Raw genomic sequence first — 16,667 nt, 5'->3', positions numbered from 1 at the left:
AAGATGAATAGGGGCTGTAAAAAAAATATATCAACATGATTTTTACACTCTACAATCAAAGCGGTGGATGAGTTTAATGAGATAATGTTTGAATTATACTCCAAAGCTGGAGTAAAATGGCTGCCAGAATTACTGATGTCAGTAAGTACACCTACTATACTTTGAAACTATAGGATATGGGGGACATTGCTTCAAAAAAGCATAGGTCAAGCAACAGCATGTGCCATATTTTTTTTAAATACCTTTAAAGTGGTTGTCCAATTCCACTACATTGTTATATTATTAAAAGGTGAAAATAAAAAAAAGGGGTCATAGTCACCCTCACCGAGTCTCTGCTGCTATTCCAATGCTGCTCTGATCTCATCTCCACTTCCTGGTCCCGACAAATGCCTTGAGATGCCTACTCATCCAATCACTGACTGTTGTGTGGACCCACCTCAGCCAGTGACTGGCATTTCCTGTGTGCTGAGTGGGAATCATGGAAACCAGTGTTGGCCGGCACTGTGTCAGAACAACAGGGGTGGCGGATCAGTGAATGTGAGTATGGCTTCTTTTTTATTTTTAACTTACTATAATGCAATAACACTGGACAAAGCCTGATTCGTTAATGGATAGTTAAGGTGTAATAAGTTCTAAACCCAAGCAAAGTAAGACAGATAAGAAATCTAATAAATATATTACAATACAGGTCAGTCCTATATCTACAAATAATGCTGAACACACAGAAGAAAATGGTTCTCCAAGTCGGTGTGTGATGTCATGTGCAATTTAATCGTTCATCCTCATATTAAAGATAATTTCTGTGTATACAGTGCTGTGAAAAAGTATTTGCTCCCTTACAGATTTCTTTAGTTTTTGCACATTTGTAACAATCAAATGTTTCAGATTATCAAACAAATTTGAAAAAATAATTGCCCCTAAACCTAATAACTGGTTGTGCCACCCTTGGTGGCAACAACTGCAATCAAGCGTTTGCGATAACTGGCAATGAGTCTTTCACATCTCTGTGGAGGAACGTTGGCCCACTCCTCTTTGCAGAATTGTTTTAATTCAGCCACATTGTCAATGACTTTCTTTCTCATCTGTTGCTGAATTTCTTCAGATCAGAGCATGATGTGTTGCCTTTTGAGATCTTCTAATGCTGTATTAGACAACTAAATAAGGCAGGCGATTGTCGGTAGAGAAGCGTTCCCTCACGGAAATTGCCTGCTAGTCAGTGGAGGAGACCACCGCTATTACAGTAATTGGCTGGCTGGAAAGCGTCATCGGGTGCTATATGGCACCCGATGACGCATGTTTGGCTCATTCGTAGTCAGGGAGAGCTGAGCATAGGAAGGGACAGAGAGTGTAGGGAGTGTAATTGAATATTTATTTTGTACAAAAATGTTTCAGAGACCCAAAAGTCCTTGTAAAGACTATTGTGTGTGACAGCAGCAATATATGTTTGTAGCGTAACCTGTGCTAAATTGCTCAGTGTTAGGGAGAGCTGTATATAGGAAGGTACAGACAGTGTAGTGAGTGTAATAGGAAGATTTTTATACAAAAAACTTTTCAGAGACCCAAAAGTTCTTTTAAGCTAAATACAGTGTAATAGACCGCTGCGGACAGTTAAAATATTAGCACCACATCTCCTGTGTAAAGTGTGTGCATCCCTAAAATATCAGTGACATCCAGTTTACTTTTTCTGTAGATGGTGTCCGCTGCGGACAGTTAAATTAGCTGCGCCACATCTACTATTTAAAGTGTGCGCATCCCTAAAATATCAGTGACATCCAGTGCACTTTTTTCATAGACGGTGTCCGCTGCGGACAGTTAAATTATCCGCTCCACATCTCCAGTTTAACGTGTGCGCATCCCTAAAATATCTGTGACATCCAGTGCACTTTTTCCGTAGAGGGTGTCCGCTGCGGACAGTTAAATTATCCGCGCCACATCTCCAGTTTAAAGTGTGCGCATCCCTAAAATATTAGTGACATCCAGTGTACTTTTTCCGAAGACGGGGTCCACTGAGGACAGTTAAATTATCCGTGCCACATCTCCTGTTCAAAGTGTGCGCATCCCTAAAATATCAGTGACATCCAGTGCACTTTTTCCGTAGATGGTGTCCGCTGCGGACAGTTAAATTATCCGCACCATATCTCCTGTTTAAAGTGTGCGCAGTGACATCCAGTGTACCTTTTTCCGTAGACAGTGCGAACAGTGACATTACCTGTGGTACCTGTCCTGTATAACGTTTCCTAATCACAAATATCTTTGTAAATTTGTTTGCGCATACACTTCCAAATCCTACGCTGCTGTACGTGTGACATACTTTTAAGCATATATCACATTTAAAATGAAGAACGCGAGCAGTAAGTGACAGGGAAGTGGCCGTGATGCTGATTGTGCAGGCAGAAGCCGTGGCCCTGGACGCGGAGAAACTGTGCTGGTGCCAGAGCACAAGAAAAACAATCATCCACGATAACTAGCTTCATGTCCAAGTTTGCAGGGCGGCACAGGACACCACTCTTGAAGTCACACCAGTGCGACCAGGTGGTCAGTTGGATTGCAGCAGATAATGCTTCCAGTCGGTTAAGCACCACCCTGTTTTCCACCAGTCCAGTCTCAGTAGCCAGGAGTCTGGTTAACACAATCCTCACCCTGATCCCCCTTCCTCCCACCATGTACAGTCTGGCCAAACAAGTGATCCCTTCGCATATAATGTTTTACAGGGTCAGCTCAGCTGTAGGCCCTCGCATATATTTTTTTAAAGGGTCAGCTCACCAGCAGGCCCTCGCATATAGTGTTTTACAGGGTCAGCTCACCAGCAGGCCCTCACCTACAATCTTTTACATGGGTCAGCTCACCAGCAGGCACTTGCATATCATTTTTTACAGGGTCAGCTCACCAGCAGGCCCTCTCATATTTTTTTACAGGGTAATTTCACCAGCAGGCCTTCACCTACAATGTTTTACAGGGTCAGCTCACCTGCAGGCCTGCACCTAAAATCTTTTACAGGGTCAGATCACCTGCAGGCCCCCCCTAAATATACCTAATAGGCAATTTGCATGCATGCTGCCTTGCTTGGATGTGGTAGCCGTAGCTGCTTATCAGGGTCCCTCTCTGGAATCGAACCCCGATTCCCCGTTACCCGCAGTCACCATGATTTATGCTGACAATAACATCGAAAGTTGATAGGCCAGACATCCGAATGGATCGTCGCCGTGACGAGGACGTGCGATCGGCCCCAGGTTATCTAGAGTCACCAAAGCCGCAGCAGGCCCTCACCCCTAATGTTTTAGATGGTCAGATCAGCAGGCCCTTGCTCCAAATGTTTTTGAGGGTTACCAGCAGGCCATCAATCATAATTTTTTATTGTAGTGCTGGTGCCTTGTAATTTTTGGCAGCCCTTTCACTTAGTGCATAGGCTACATGAACAATTGTACCAAAATGTGAATGAGGCCCTCCTTTATGTGATATACAGGTTGTATCGGAGTGCCTCTTCCTTGTAATTTTTGGCAGCATTTGCACTTTACAGAAACGGAAAGGAATGAATGGTGATTCTTATTAAAACATAACTTTTAATCTATCAGATTAATAATAGTCCCTTAGGATGTGTCAAAACAGAAACAATATTCAGCTACTCAGAGTACTCAATAAAACTCTAGCATAGAGGTGCACGGCGGCACCAAAAAAATAATAACCGTTAGTCCTACCAGATAATACAGTTCATCCAGACTTCGCAGAATCACAACGATGAGTATGGTCCTATAAAAATGAGCGCAAGTACCAGACAGGTACAGAAGGAGGGGCATTGGATCCCTAGACAGCCCTAAGGAACGGGTGCTGTGCTGGCCCTAACGTCCTTGCCACGGAGCACCCGTCCTGAAAAGAACGACTCCGTCCAGAACCTTGCCCTCAAGCTACTTGGCCCTAAACTGCCCTAGTGCAGCTAGTCCCTACATGCATGTTTAGATTTTACTCTCATCAGGGGAAACATATCCAGAAGGGAAAAAAGTTAAATAAATGTACAGATGGGTTCTAGTACATAATATAAATGCCAGAAAGATAGTTTGGGCTGTTTAAATAGGAGTGGTAGATCAGAATGTAGGCTCCACCCCTAGGTGCTGGGCCTATACAAGTACCAATATGAGGCACTTGCCAGAGGTTGGAGGAACCTTGTGATGAAAAGGATACCGCCAGTTGGGTGGGCCGGTGCAACTGTTGAGGCAGTGAGATAACCTGTCTGTAAAAGTGGCGTACTACTCGGACAACATCGTTCCCAGCAGTGACCTGGGAGTCCAAGATGCATCCGGACATCCTCCCCATGCTGTTCCTGAACTATTTTGGTGATGTTTCCATCAATTTCTGACATTTTCCTATGAACCAGGCACCCTCCCCTCTTCAGAGCAGGGGGTGCCTGGTTTAATGCTCGGGTTCTCCCATTGACTTCAATTATACTCATGTGCTCGTTAGAGCACCCGAGCATCCTGATGTGTTCGGCCCGAGCTTCCGAGCACTTTGGTGCTCAATCAACAATAACTCTGATACATTTAAGAGTGACAAATGTGCTAAAACAAAAGAGATCTGTAAAGGGGCAAATACTTTTTCACAGCACTGTAAATGCAGATAATGAGCACTGACATCATTTATACATCAGTATGAAAAAAACAGAAACCCCCTTTAACTTACACTACCGCTGACAGAAGAGGGATACTATAGTTACAATCAAAAGCCTTTTTCTTTGTGTGTTCAGACATTAGGGTAGATTTATCAAACTGGTGTAAAGTGGAACTGGCTTAGTTGCTTATAGCAACCAATCATATTCCACCTTTCATTTTCCAAAGGAGCTGTCAAAAATGAAAGGTAGAATCTGATTGGTTGCTAGGGGCAACTAAGCCACTTCTACTTTACACCAGTTTGATAAATGACCCCAAATGTGTTTTATACGCAGACCACATACTTCATCAGGTCTACACATCAAATGCACAGACAGTGTTACATATACAAACAGCAAAAGAAAGACCATCACGCTGCAGTCAAAGGTCGGGAGGTGTCACCTTACAGAACTTCTCATAGGGTAAAACAAACTATTTAAAAACATAAAAAGTCCATCCAATGACCTGGAGGATAAAAGCATTATGTTTATAAAATATAAAAAGAATAAAAATGCAACATGACAGTGGTTGTAAAAAACACCCATCTCATATGTACGGTACATGGGATTCTCCAGCTTCTTCATTATCTGGGTCTATTATTTAGCTTGTTCGTAAGGTAAGTGATAGATTTGAAAAACCATAAGTCGATACAAGGTTAGGAAATATGGGTTTATGGAAGGGAGATCTGCCGCAAAGTAACATAGCTGCCAGAGGCTGCTCCTTGCAGGGTATTTTCATAAGGGTGAGCTGCCTTAGCACATTAGCATAGTGCACTTGAGGACGGTAATGGCTTTGGCAAACAAACTGTGTGTTAACATATGTTTGTCTGGGTGACTTCTTGAGTAAAGGTTGTCTACGTGATGGCTTCTTTGGCACCACATCCCACTCCTTTACTGTCTGTAATGCAGACTGTTAAGAGTGTTGTGCCTCTGTCGCACAACCTCAGCTGAGTGCAACTGCACTAGCTATCTGTGTAATATGTAGATATCAGAATTGGTCCGCATCCGTTCCTCAAATTGCGGAACGGGTGCAGACCCATTCATTCTCTATGGGGCAGGAATGGATGCGGACAGCACACAATGTGCTGTCCGCATTCGCATTTCCGGAGCAAGCCCCCAATTTTCCAGTCCGCGGCTCCGGAAAAAAATAGAACATGTCCTATTCTTGTCCGCGATTACGGACAAGAATAGACAGTTCTATGGGGGTGCCGGCCAGGTGTATTGCGGATCGCAATACACTACGGACGTTTGAATGGACACTAATACTCCCACCTGCGTATGTGATGTTACACCTCAGTCCTAACAATCTGAGATGCTATACCAGACAACAACCATGGACAGGTGCGGTGCTGTTTCCGGAAGAAACTAGCCATATATTTACTAATGGGTATTCCGGTTGTCAAATGTATAACTAGTAGACTGGTGGGGTTCCCACTGCTAAGAACCCAACGATCATGAGAATGGGTACCTAATACCCCACGGAGTCCCCCAAAATGAATGGAGCGGGAAGTCAAGAATGCACACTTTGGCAGAATTCATCTTTTTTTCCGAGTACAGGGCTATTTCCAGAACTCCCATAGAGATAAATGGAGTGGCATAGTGCATGTCTGACCTTCCACTCCGTTCGTTTTAGGGGTCTTTATATAATCTTTTATATAAGTAAGAACTGGCATGACTTACTTGCTACTAAGACACCTCCGTAGAGAATATGAGGCTCCCCCGCCACAAGTCCTTGAGCACTCACTCCATGATCCCCAAGCATCCCATAAAGTGTCACGGTCCTCCTCTGATCGAGCAGTACGAGAGCTCTGTAATAAATAAATAAAACATAACACAGTTTTACATTTGACTTTTACTTTTTTCTACTCGTTTCTGTTTTCAGTTCATTATTAGAACAACCCATTAGTAAAATGAATGGATTCGTAAAATAATGGCACCCTCAGGGTTTCTCATAGCAAGGAAAAGATTTTTAGTGTTTTTTTTTTTGTAATTGCAAACACATCTGAAGGGATCATTTAGGAAAAAGTATACAGAATTAGCCATTCATTTTACCATGGCAAATAAACTCCCCCTAATTGCAGCAGGAAGCTTGGTACATGAAGCGTTCCACGCTGCAATCAAGTGTAGGATCTGTCCGAATGTCCTGTGCACGAAACGGGCAACTGAAGAGGAGGAACAGCACAAAGGCGTTTATCCAAGGAGGTAGTGAAATCACCTCCGGTGTCGGTAATCCAAGAGTAAAAGGGCACATAGCGTGTGATGCAATTTCCAGACCTTCATTCATTACATACACATATAAACCAGGGCTCTATGTGCCATAATCCATTGTCAAAAAAGAACTCATAAATTAATGCCACTCAGGGTAAAATAGCAATCTGATAGTTGACACTGCCAGTAATTTGGTTTTAACTGCTATTGCAGAGGCAAAGAAAGTAATATTACCATGTAGAAAAAACCCGAAACGGTATTATCTTGTGAAGCGCGGCAGATGGTTTAGTCTGTAGGCCAGGCAGCAATAATAGTTAGCAAACTTAGCAGGTAATAAATAAGTCTTATAGGTTGGAAGAATGAGGCATCCTGCCAAGAAAGCCTAAAAGTGAGCCCATTCTACAGCCGTGTAGCTTACAAAGTGGACTGTTGTCTTGCCCGCTCGGAATTACAAAGCAGTATGAGTAAGACCACTGTAAATCAGCAATGTGAAAAAGATCGCACCTTATGACTTCCCACCAAACCCTGCAGCAGCTCCAGCCAACACCCCACACATCCATATCTCTTCATGTACAATGGGAGCAGTGGAGGGGTTTCTATTACACGAGGTCTGCAGCTAGAGTTAGGTACGGCCACATGATGCAGTTTTAAAAGGCTGAATTAGGAGGGAATTAAAAAAATGAGAAGTCCAGTAGACTTTGGGGGTCATTTACCGTCAGAAATATGCCTATATTAGGCGTATTTCTGGCGCCGCAATCTGTGACTTTTCTCCACTCACGCCAGGTCTAAAAAAGGGGTGCGTGGTGTGGACGGGCCTGTCTCATTCATCATTTTCTATGCCTAAAACTTAAGCCGAGGGAGCTGGCTTACATTTGGACCAGCGGTGGATATGGCGGTGCATCTACACAACTTTGGTGGATCCACCGCCAGCTAAAGGGCTTATTAGGACCGGCCCCATTTTCAGTCCCAGACATTTCTGCCACGTTTGAATATGTTCTTAATGTGTCATGAATATGACGGGGTAGGGAGAAAGTGTTGTACAGTATCTTTTCTCTACTTGTGTGTAAAATAGGTCTGTCTGTTCTATTTCTACAACTATTTTCTACCAAATTCATATTCTCAGTACAATGAGAAATACATATGTATGGTAAAGGTGTTATCCCAGACACACCCGAAGGTGAAACTAGATGAATCAGCCGTATTCCTTTTTCTCTTTAATCTGGTTCATGCTTAATTCCCTCTCATCAAACTTTGCCTGGGGTTTGTTTCTATGAACGAACAAATAAGCTGCCATGTCAGTCTATGAGCTATCAATTACATCTCCCTCATGATGTAAAACAATGTCACTCAGAACAACTTTCTCATCATTGTTCTGTTGTGAGGCTGCGTGTTTAACAATCATTTTCATCTCGCCCCGCAGACAATGGGGAACATTTACTAAGACCAGCTTTTCACTCCAGTCTTAGTTTCCCCATTGTGTTGCCCTAAGATTCGTCAAGACTTACAGTGCCTTGCAAAAGTATTCACCCCCCTTGACTTTTTTTTTCGTATTTTGGTGCCTCACAACCTGGAATCAACATGGATTGTTTGAGGATTTGCAGTACATGCCCACAACTTTGAAGATGTTTTTTTTATTTTTTATTGTGAAGCAAACAACAAATAGGACAAAATAACAGATAAAGTCAATGTGCATAATTATTCACCCCCTAAAGTCAATACTTTGTAGAGCCACCTTTTGCGGCAATCACAGCTCCAAGTGGCTTTGGATAGGTCTCTATGAGCTTGCCACATCCTACAACTGGGATTTTTGCCCATTCCTCCTTGCGAAACTGCTCCAGCTTCTTCAAGTTGGAAGGTTTGAGCTTGTGAACAGCAATCTTTAAGTCTGACCACAGATTTTCTATTGGATTGAGATCTGGGTTTTGACTAGGCCATTCCAACACATTTACATGTTTCCCCTTAAACCACTCAAGTGTTGCTTTAGCAGTGTGTTTGGGGCCATTGTCCTGCTGGAAGGTGAACCCTCCGTCCTACCCTCAAATCACGCACAGAGTGGTACAGGTGTTGCTCAAGAATATCCCTGTATTTAGCACCATCCATCTTTCCCTCAACTCTGACCAGTTTACCGGCTGCTGAGAAACATCCCCACAGCATGATGCTGCCACCACCACGTTTCACTGTGGGGATGGTGTTCTTTGGGTGATTTGATGTATTGGGTTTGCGCCAGACATAGTATTTTCTTTGATGGCCGAAAAGTAAAATTTTTGTCTTATCAGACCAGAGCACCTTCCTGAAAAAAGTATGGTGTCTCTCCAGGGTAGATGACTGCGTGTGCAGTTCTCCTGGATACCGCTCAAAAGAGTGAAGCACAACTAGAGAAGGGGAGCAGTAATAAATAAAACTTAACTTTTAATATGTCAATTCTCCCTAGGCAGGGAATAAAAGACCCCTTACAAACATGAAAACACACAAAGACAAACGTGGAACCTGGATTGGTGTGCCACATAAATTGTCTGCACACCAAGTCAGGTGTTGTTTTCAAAAACTGGTAAGACCATTCCATTTTTTGTGTCCTCTTGGTCCCGATACCCTTCCTTGGGATCAGGACAAAGGGATCTTACGGTCTGTCCCCCGTGGGCTTTCGTGACGGTGTCACAGGCCTAGGGAGGACGACACCTGACTTGGTGTGCAGACAATTTATGCGGCACACCAATCCAGGTTCCACGTTTGTCTTTGTGTGTTTTCATGTTTGTAAGGGGTCTTTTATGCCCTGTCTAGGGAGAATTGACATATTAAAAGTTAAGTTTTATTTGTTACTGCTCCGCTTCTCTAGTTGTGCAGAGCACCTTCCTCCATACATTTTGGGAGTCTACCACATGCCTTTTTGCAAACTCACAACGTGCCTTATCGTTTTTAGCTGAAAGTAAAGGCTTTCTTCTAGCATAAAGTCCAACTCTATGGAGCGTACAGCTTATTGTTGTCCTATGTACAGATACTGCAGTCTCTGCTGTGGAACTCTGCAGCTCCTCCAGGGTTACCTTAGGTCTCTGTGCTGCCTTTCTGATTAAAGCCCTCCTTGCCTGGTCCGTGAGTTTTTGTGGTTGGCCGTCTCTTGGCAGGTTTGCTGTTGTGCCATGTTCTTTCCATTTGGTTATGATAGATTGGATGGTGCTCCTGTGGATCATCAAAGATTTGGATATTTTTTTATAACCTAACCCTGACTTGTCCTTTTCAACAACATTGTCCCTTACTTGTTTGGAGAGTTCCTTGGTCTTCATGGCAGTGTTTGGTTAGTAATGCCTCTTGCTTAGGTGTTGCAGCCTCTGGGGCCTTTCAAAAAAGGTGTGTATATGTAATGACAGATCATGTGACACTTAGATTGCACACAGGTGGACATCATTTCACTAATTATGTGACTTCTGAATGTAATTGGTTGCACCAGAGTTTTTTATGGGCTTCCTAAAAAAGGGGGTGAATACATACGCAGATGCCAATTTTCTGTTTTCTATTTCTAAACAATTGTTTTATTTATATAGTTTTCTTATTTCACTTCACCAACTTAGACTATTGTGTTCTGATCCATCACATACAATTCATATTAACAAAACATTGAATTTAAGGCTGTAATGTAACAAAACACAAAAAAAGTCAAGGGGGGTGAATACTTTTGCAAGGCACTGTAAATAATAAAATATACTTATAATAATAATAATAAGAAAATAATAAATAAATTAGGCGCATTTGTGGTAGTCCATAAGACTGGCTTTTTACGCTAGCATTTATGTCTGGTGTATTTCCAGCTGTAAATGTTAGTAAATTTTTCCGGGGCTGGAGTCTGGGCCCTAATGTGGCCCCCGACACGTCCACACTCCGACCCTGTCCCGCCTATGTCCCGCATGGTCGGTTAAAAAAAGAGGACTTGCAACTCTTTTATGCCTAAAATAGTTGCAAGTGCCTTAGAAAATGTGCTCCAATAACTAAAGTAAAGACATAATTTACATCTTTCTTCAATAGTCAATAACACATGTTTGAAAAAGTGGTCCCGGGGCTCCAGAAATATTACATTTTGCTGTTACACCATATTTTTCAAAGTAGTCATTTGCATAAAATCTATATATCTGCTTCCATCTGGGTCTAATTTTGGTCTCCATAGTATTACTTATTTAGGGTGTCATGACGCTAGGATCTGCATCAATCATCAGTTTCTGAGTTGCAGTAAGAAGACCAGATACAGATACCTCCATTTTAATGTTATGCAACTAATTTTCTTGTGTAGTGAACCCTAGAGTTTGTCCAGCGTCCAGTTGATCCCCAATTGCATTTAATATTCCTTACCTCTGGTCCCATGTTATAACAATACAGATGTAGCATACGTTACGTTGACTTTGTGTGGCTTGTGTTGCGTTAAAGAGGTTGTGCCATGAAATCAATGCATCTAATTGGTGAGCATCTGATCACTAGGATCCCCGCTAACCACGACAATGGAAAGCCCGTGTGCCGTAAAGAATGGAGCGGCAGGTCAAGCATGCTTTGATGCCACTGTGTTTATTCTCTATGGGACTGCAGGAGCTGAATGCCGAATGCTGTGTGTGAGGCCTGCCTTAAAGGAGATATTCCTCTAAAAATGAACCCCCTGATTGTAAAGCGCTGTGGAATATGTTGGTGCTATATAAACAAAGATTATTATTATTAAATATATTCTACAGTTTTCAAACCAGCACCTGGATCTGAATATTTTTGTAATTGCATGTAATTAATAATGTGGTATAGCCACTGAGTTATTCAATGAAATCCATCTGTATAGCGCCACCTGCTGAGGTGAGGTGGACGCACATGCTCAGTGCCATCCTTCAACGGCCACGAGCTGCCGCAGAAAGCACATGTGCATGACCCCTTAGCTGCCAACCTGAAATAAATCTAGCAGAGCAATGTGGAGATCTCCGGGCTGGATTGAAAGAGATTGTCATGTATTATATTAAGTCTGATTTTAATTTTTTCATTATTCACAGGCTATCCCCTTTAAGTTGAATTGACACGTACCAGATTGGTTGCAGAAAATCCTGCAATGGTCTTACTCATCTGAATGGGACTTGTAGACATGTTTTAGAAAACACCGGTTTTCAGTAACAGAACTTTTTGCAGCAAATTTGCTGTGTGTGCATAAAATGTGACTGTGTATTAAAAATGACACTTAACCAACTAAACTGGAGTTTGCTTTGGCCCCAAAGAGCTCTCCATGTAGTATAAAGTAATGGTTAATGTTTCTGGTATCTTTCGGAGATGTGGCTTATTCTGAAGGAGGCTCTGCCAATGACTAAGAACAACACTGTGCTAGCCATATATAAGCAATACTGTCTGCAAGGGCGTGCTTGGACGGAAAAGCATTGAAACGCAGCAGGTCGCTCCCCTTTCACAGGCCGCGTTCTTTCATCCTTATTATGCTAACAAGTGCTCCCAATTATAAGATTACTCCATGTGCCGAAAATACATAAACATTTCTCCTTTCATCTGATGCCTGAAAGATCTTTCCTCAATTCGGCTACTGAAATAATCCACTTTTTCTGCCTAAAATGATCTCCCTATATGGAATTAAATCACAGCTTCTATGGAATAACTTTGCTAATAAATGTAACCTGCCCGTAATCACTTAACACAACTTTCAGCTTTCTTCCCGTGGAAGTAATATACACTTAACCTTAGGGCGACCCCCGTAACTACAGTACCACCCAGCACGCGTCTGATGCCACAAGTACTGGAGACCAGCGACAGAGACATTCTGCCTGACTCTATAGTATTGTGCATATCAATATACAGGAAGTGAGGTCAAAAATACTGCCAGCAGTATAAACCATGATAAGATAGAATAAGATCAAAAATCTATATAGAGTCTGACAGGATTGTTATGTCTATGGTCGCACAGATACAGGCGAGCGTCTCGTACAGCTTTACGTGTACTACCTGGAAGATGGCTGACCCATAACACAAAAAAAACACGTTTACCTTTTGTAACTCCCCTGTTCCTCCTATATTGTAAGCTCTTGTGTCAGTTAGATACTCTGCAATGTCCCAGCATTACTGATAAAATGAAGTTTTAATATATGCAAATGAGCCGCTAGGAGCAATGGGGGCGTTGTCATTACTCCAATCTGATGCCTAGTGCTAAGGAGTATGTTAGCTCTATGTAAATAAAGATTGTTATTATTATTATTAATAGTATGCAACCTAAAAGCTAGAATAATGAGTCATTACCCATTACATTATTACTAGTTTTTCCAACATTACTCCAAATTCTTTGTCAGTTGCTATACTACATGGTATACTATGTGGGGATTCGCTCTGGTAGTTGGGATAAGCAGGTGCAGTACAGAGGCAAAGTACAAGTTCGCAATTCAAATGTCCGAGTTAATTTACACACAAGGTCAAACAAAAACACTCTTCGCAAGGTTGGTGTTAACACCGAGTAGAAAGTTTGTGCATTAAAAAAAGTCACCTTGTCGGCGGTTCTGCCTCCAGCAGTTCAAATGCAGGCTTTAGGTGGCCTGCTCTCCCAACACACAGGTCTTAGTTTTTCAGCCCAGCACAGGGCTCAGATCCCACACCAGCGATTGCCAGAGCCGGCTTTTTTTTTTTTTTAGGCCAGTCAAGACCCGGCCTGGAACGTGAGGAGTAGTCACACACCCAGCACTTTGACTACTCCCAGTAAGAGCCGCCCCGAATCAGCTATACAGCCATATTAAAATAGCAAAGTGTCAATCAGCATTAGCTGCCGCTGACACCTGAAAATACTGGCTCTTACTTCACCGAGGCCAGGCACCTCGGTGACACATACCTTCCATCAACGACGGACCCTTGCAGCTTCCTACAACTAGTATACTATGTCAGCTATACTACATGGTAAATGTAAAAGAACTCCCAAACATCGGTGATCTTGATCATAACAAGTGCTGCATGACCAAGGATCGCTGTGTGTAGCAATGCAGCCATTGAATTGAATGGGCTCACAAGGTGACTCACAAGTTGCCGTGAATGCAAACCCAGAATCGCAAACAAATCCAGCATTGTTGGACATTTTTGGCAATTCTAAGGATCCCAGATGTGGCAACTAGCGAGTCACGCTGCAACCCTCTTTAGTTCAATGGATGCTTTGCTACACTGCGATCTTCGGTTATATGACAGCTATGAATATTAGAATGGCAATCCCCCTCTTTCTTTACTGCTCTCTACCACTCTTTCAGAGAAGGGTTGTGGGAATGTGTATCCGTCTGTTCATGGGTCATGGGTTCTGTGTGCTACTGCAGATCAGGATCCAGATCAGGATCTACCAAGTGAAAGAGACTTAGCTGCAAAAGTGGTGGTGTTTCTTGAAAAACGTTGGTAGTCATTTATCAAAGACAGGCATTTCATGCTGGTCTATGCCCCCCCCCCCCCCCCCGCTTCACCCTCACCACTTTCTAAAAAGGGACGTGGTGAGGGTAGGGAGGGGTCAGCAGGCTCAATACATTTATCTTCATTTATGCCAGTTTTCTGGCGTCAATGAAGACAAAAATCTATGGCAGCTCAGAGCTGCTATCGATTTCTGTTTAGGTGCATGGACTGCCGGTGGATGCACCTAATATCATTATAGATCAGGAGCATCTTCCAGCAGTGCAGGGGATATCACAGACTGGTGTAAACCGCTGGTCTATGACAGATCTCCCATAAAGTGTTTCTAATTTCAGTATACTTTACGCCACCTGGCACAGTGATCTGAGGATGGTGTGCAACAACTGAAGCCACGGAAACTAAATCCATGCGCTGGCATTGCATCTGTGAACAGATCAAACAGACTCGCTGGGTCAATGCCACACCGAAAGTCACTGAGCTCGTCAATCCAATCTATTCCACTGTCAGGTTAAATTTACACTTTGTGCCATAAAAAACACAACAATGCGGCAGAAAAACTAAAAAGGCACCATTGCATGGAAACCTCAATCTTTGTCCATTGAACATGGCTCTTCATTTTTTCGTCCATTGTGTCACCAATGATCTTTGTGTAGCAGTGCAGTCATTGAACTCAATGCGACTTGCAAGTTGCCATGCACACAACCCCAGAATTGCAAGAAATCCAACACTGTTAGTTTTTTTGTGACTCTGTGGTCACAGTGGCAGCAACTTGCATGTCACGCTGCAATGCCACTGCCGTGCACGCCCAGTCTAAAGGCCCCTTTACATGGGTTAACAAAGAGGCAATTATCAGGAATGATCTGTTAGTTCCTAATAACTATCTTCTCGTCAGAGGAGGTAAGAGCTGCATTTACATGTAGCAATCACCTACACTGTATGCTGACAAGGGATGGCCGTTAGGATTGCTCATACCCATAGAGAATCATTGTTTCTGGGCAGCAGATTCCTGTTTAGACAGCAAACAAACAGTTTTTATAGCTTTTCTTAGCAGTTAAATAAACTCCAGAGCAAATTTATGTGTATAGAAGTCATAAGGCTACTTTCACATATGCATTTTGGTTTAAGTTTTTAAGATCAGGCAGAGGATCTCGAAACCTTACCAAAACGGTGCAATTTTGACTACACATCAGTATGCATCCGATCCGCAGCTTGCGGTAACAAAACGGAATGCAGATGGAACGGAAGACATTCTGATGCATCCTGAACGGATCTGTTTCCATTCAGAATGCATGGGGACAACACGGAACAGTTTGGGCCTGATTTTGAGATCCTCTGCCAGATCTCAAAATCGGAATGCCAAAACGCATATGTGAATGTAGCCTAAATCTGTTTTATTTATTTCTCAAATATAATATAGAGATGTAAGAAAGAATACAAATATGTGATCTCAGAAACTGTCAGTAGTATATGTACAAACAAATAGCACATAACACACTGTCACACATAGTACGAAGATAGATAGCACTACTCATCAAGTATATAACCTTGACAATAATAGGCTTCAACTAAGGCCAGTGTTTTGGTCAATGATTGTGAGCCAAAAACCAGGTGCGGGTCAAAAACACAGAACAGGAGCAAATGTTAAGAATATACCCTTGAGGTGGGTTTACATATTCCTGTTTTGTCTTTTAAAAGCACAAACATGCTGTTGTTGTACAGCAATTGCATTTTTCTCAATTCTAATTCATCCCAAAGGAGTTTGATAGGCTTAAGGTCAGGGCAGGCAAGTCAAGTTCTTCCACATCAAATCACCCAACAATGGTTACCTTTATGGACCTTGCTTTGGGCACTGGGGTACAGTTATGCTGGAACCGGAAATGGCCTCACCCAAACTTTTATTACAAAGTTAGAAGCATACAGTTGTCCAAAATGTCTTGGTATACTGAAGCGTTAAGATTTACCTTCACTGAAACTAGTGGGCCTGGCCAACCCCTGAAAAACAATCCCATTGCATTATCCCTCCTCCACCAAACTTCACAGTTGGAACAATGCAGTGGGCAGATAATGTTCTTCTGGCATTCATCAAACCCAGACTCATCCATGAGGTTTCCAGATAGGGAAGTATGATTCTTCACTCCACAGTACACGTTTCCACTGATCCAGAGTCCAGTGGTGGCGGGCTTTACACCACACCATCTGATGCTTAGCATTGTGCTTGGTGACATAAAGCTTGCATGCAGCTGCTCGGCCATAAAAACCCATGTCATGAAGCTCCCGGGGCAGAGTTTTTGTGCTGATGTTAATGCCAAAGTATATTTGGAACTCTGCAGTTGCTGAATCAGCAGAGTCCTGGTGACTTTTATGAACTATGCTCCTCAGCACTAGCTGACCCTGCTCTGTAACTGCACGTGGTCTGCCACTTGTTGGCTCAGTTACTGTA

General features: G+C 42.7%; 1 protein-coding gene across 3 annotated transcripts in view; it reads right to left on the bottom strand.

Annotated features, from left to right (window-relative positions):
- The window catches only part of ADAMTSL1 (ADAMTS like 1), a 913,450-nt gene that overhangs the window by 239,765 nt on the left and 657,018 nt on the right, over positions 1-16,667 (bottom strand). For all 3 annotated transcript variants that reach the window (XM_044271585.1, XM_044271577.1, XM_044271588.1), the window contains one exon: positions 6,317-6,444. In XM_044271585.1, the coding sequence (XP_044127520.1) occupies positions 6,317-6,444 (128 nt within the window). The remainder of the gene's footprint in view (positions 1-6,316; positions 6,445-16,667) is intronic.

This window comes from Bufo gargarizans, chromosome 1, assembly GCF_014858855.1.
Source record: "Bufo gargarizans isolate SCDJY-AF-19 chromosome 1, ASM1485885v1, whole genome shotgun sequence".
NCBI classification, from domain to species: Eukaryota; Metazoa; Chordata; class Amphibia; order Anura; family Bufonidae; genus Bufo; species Bufo gargarizans.
Note: the sequence above shows the minus strand (reverse complement) of the source record. Positions and strands in the feature narration are given on the sequence as shown.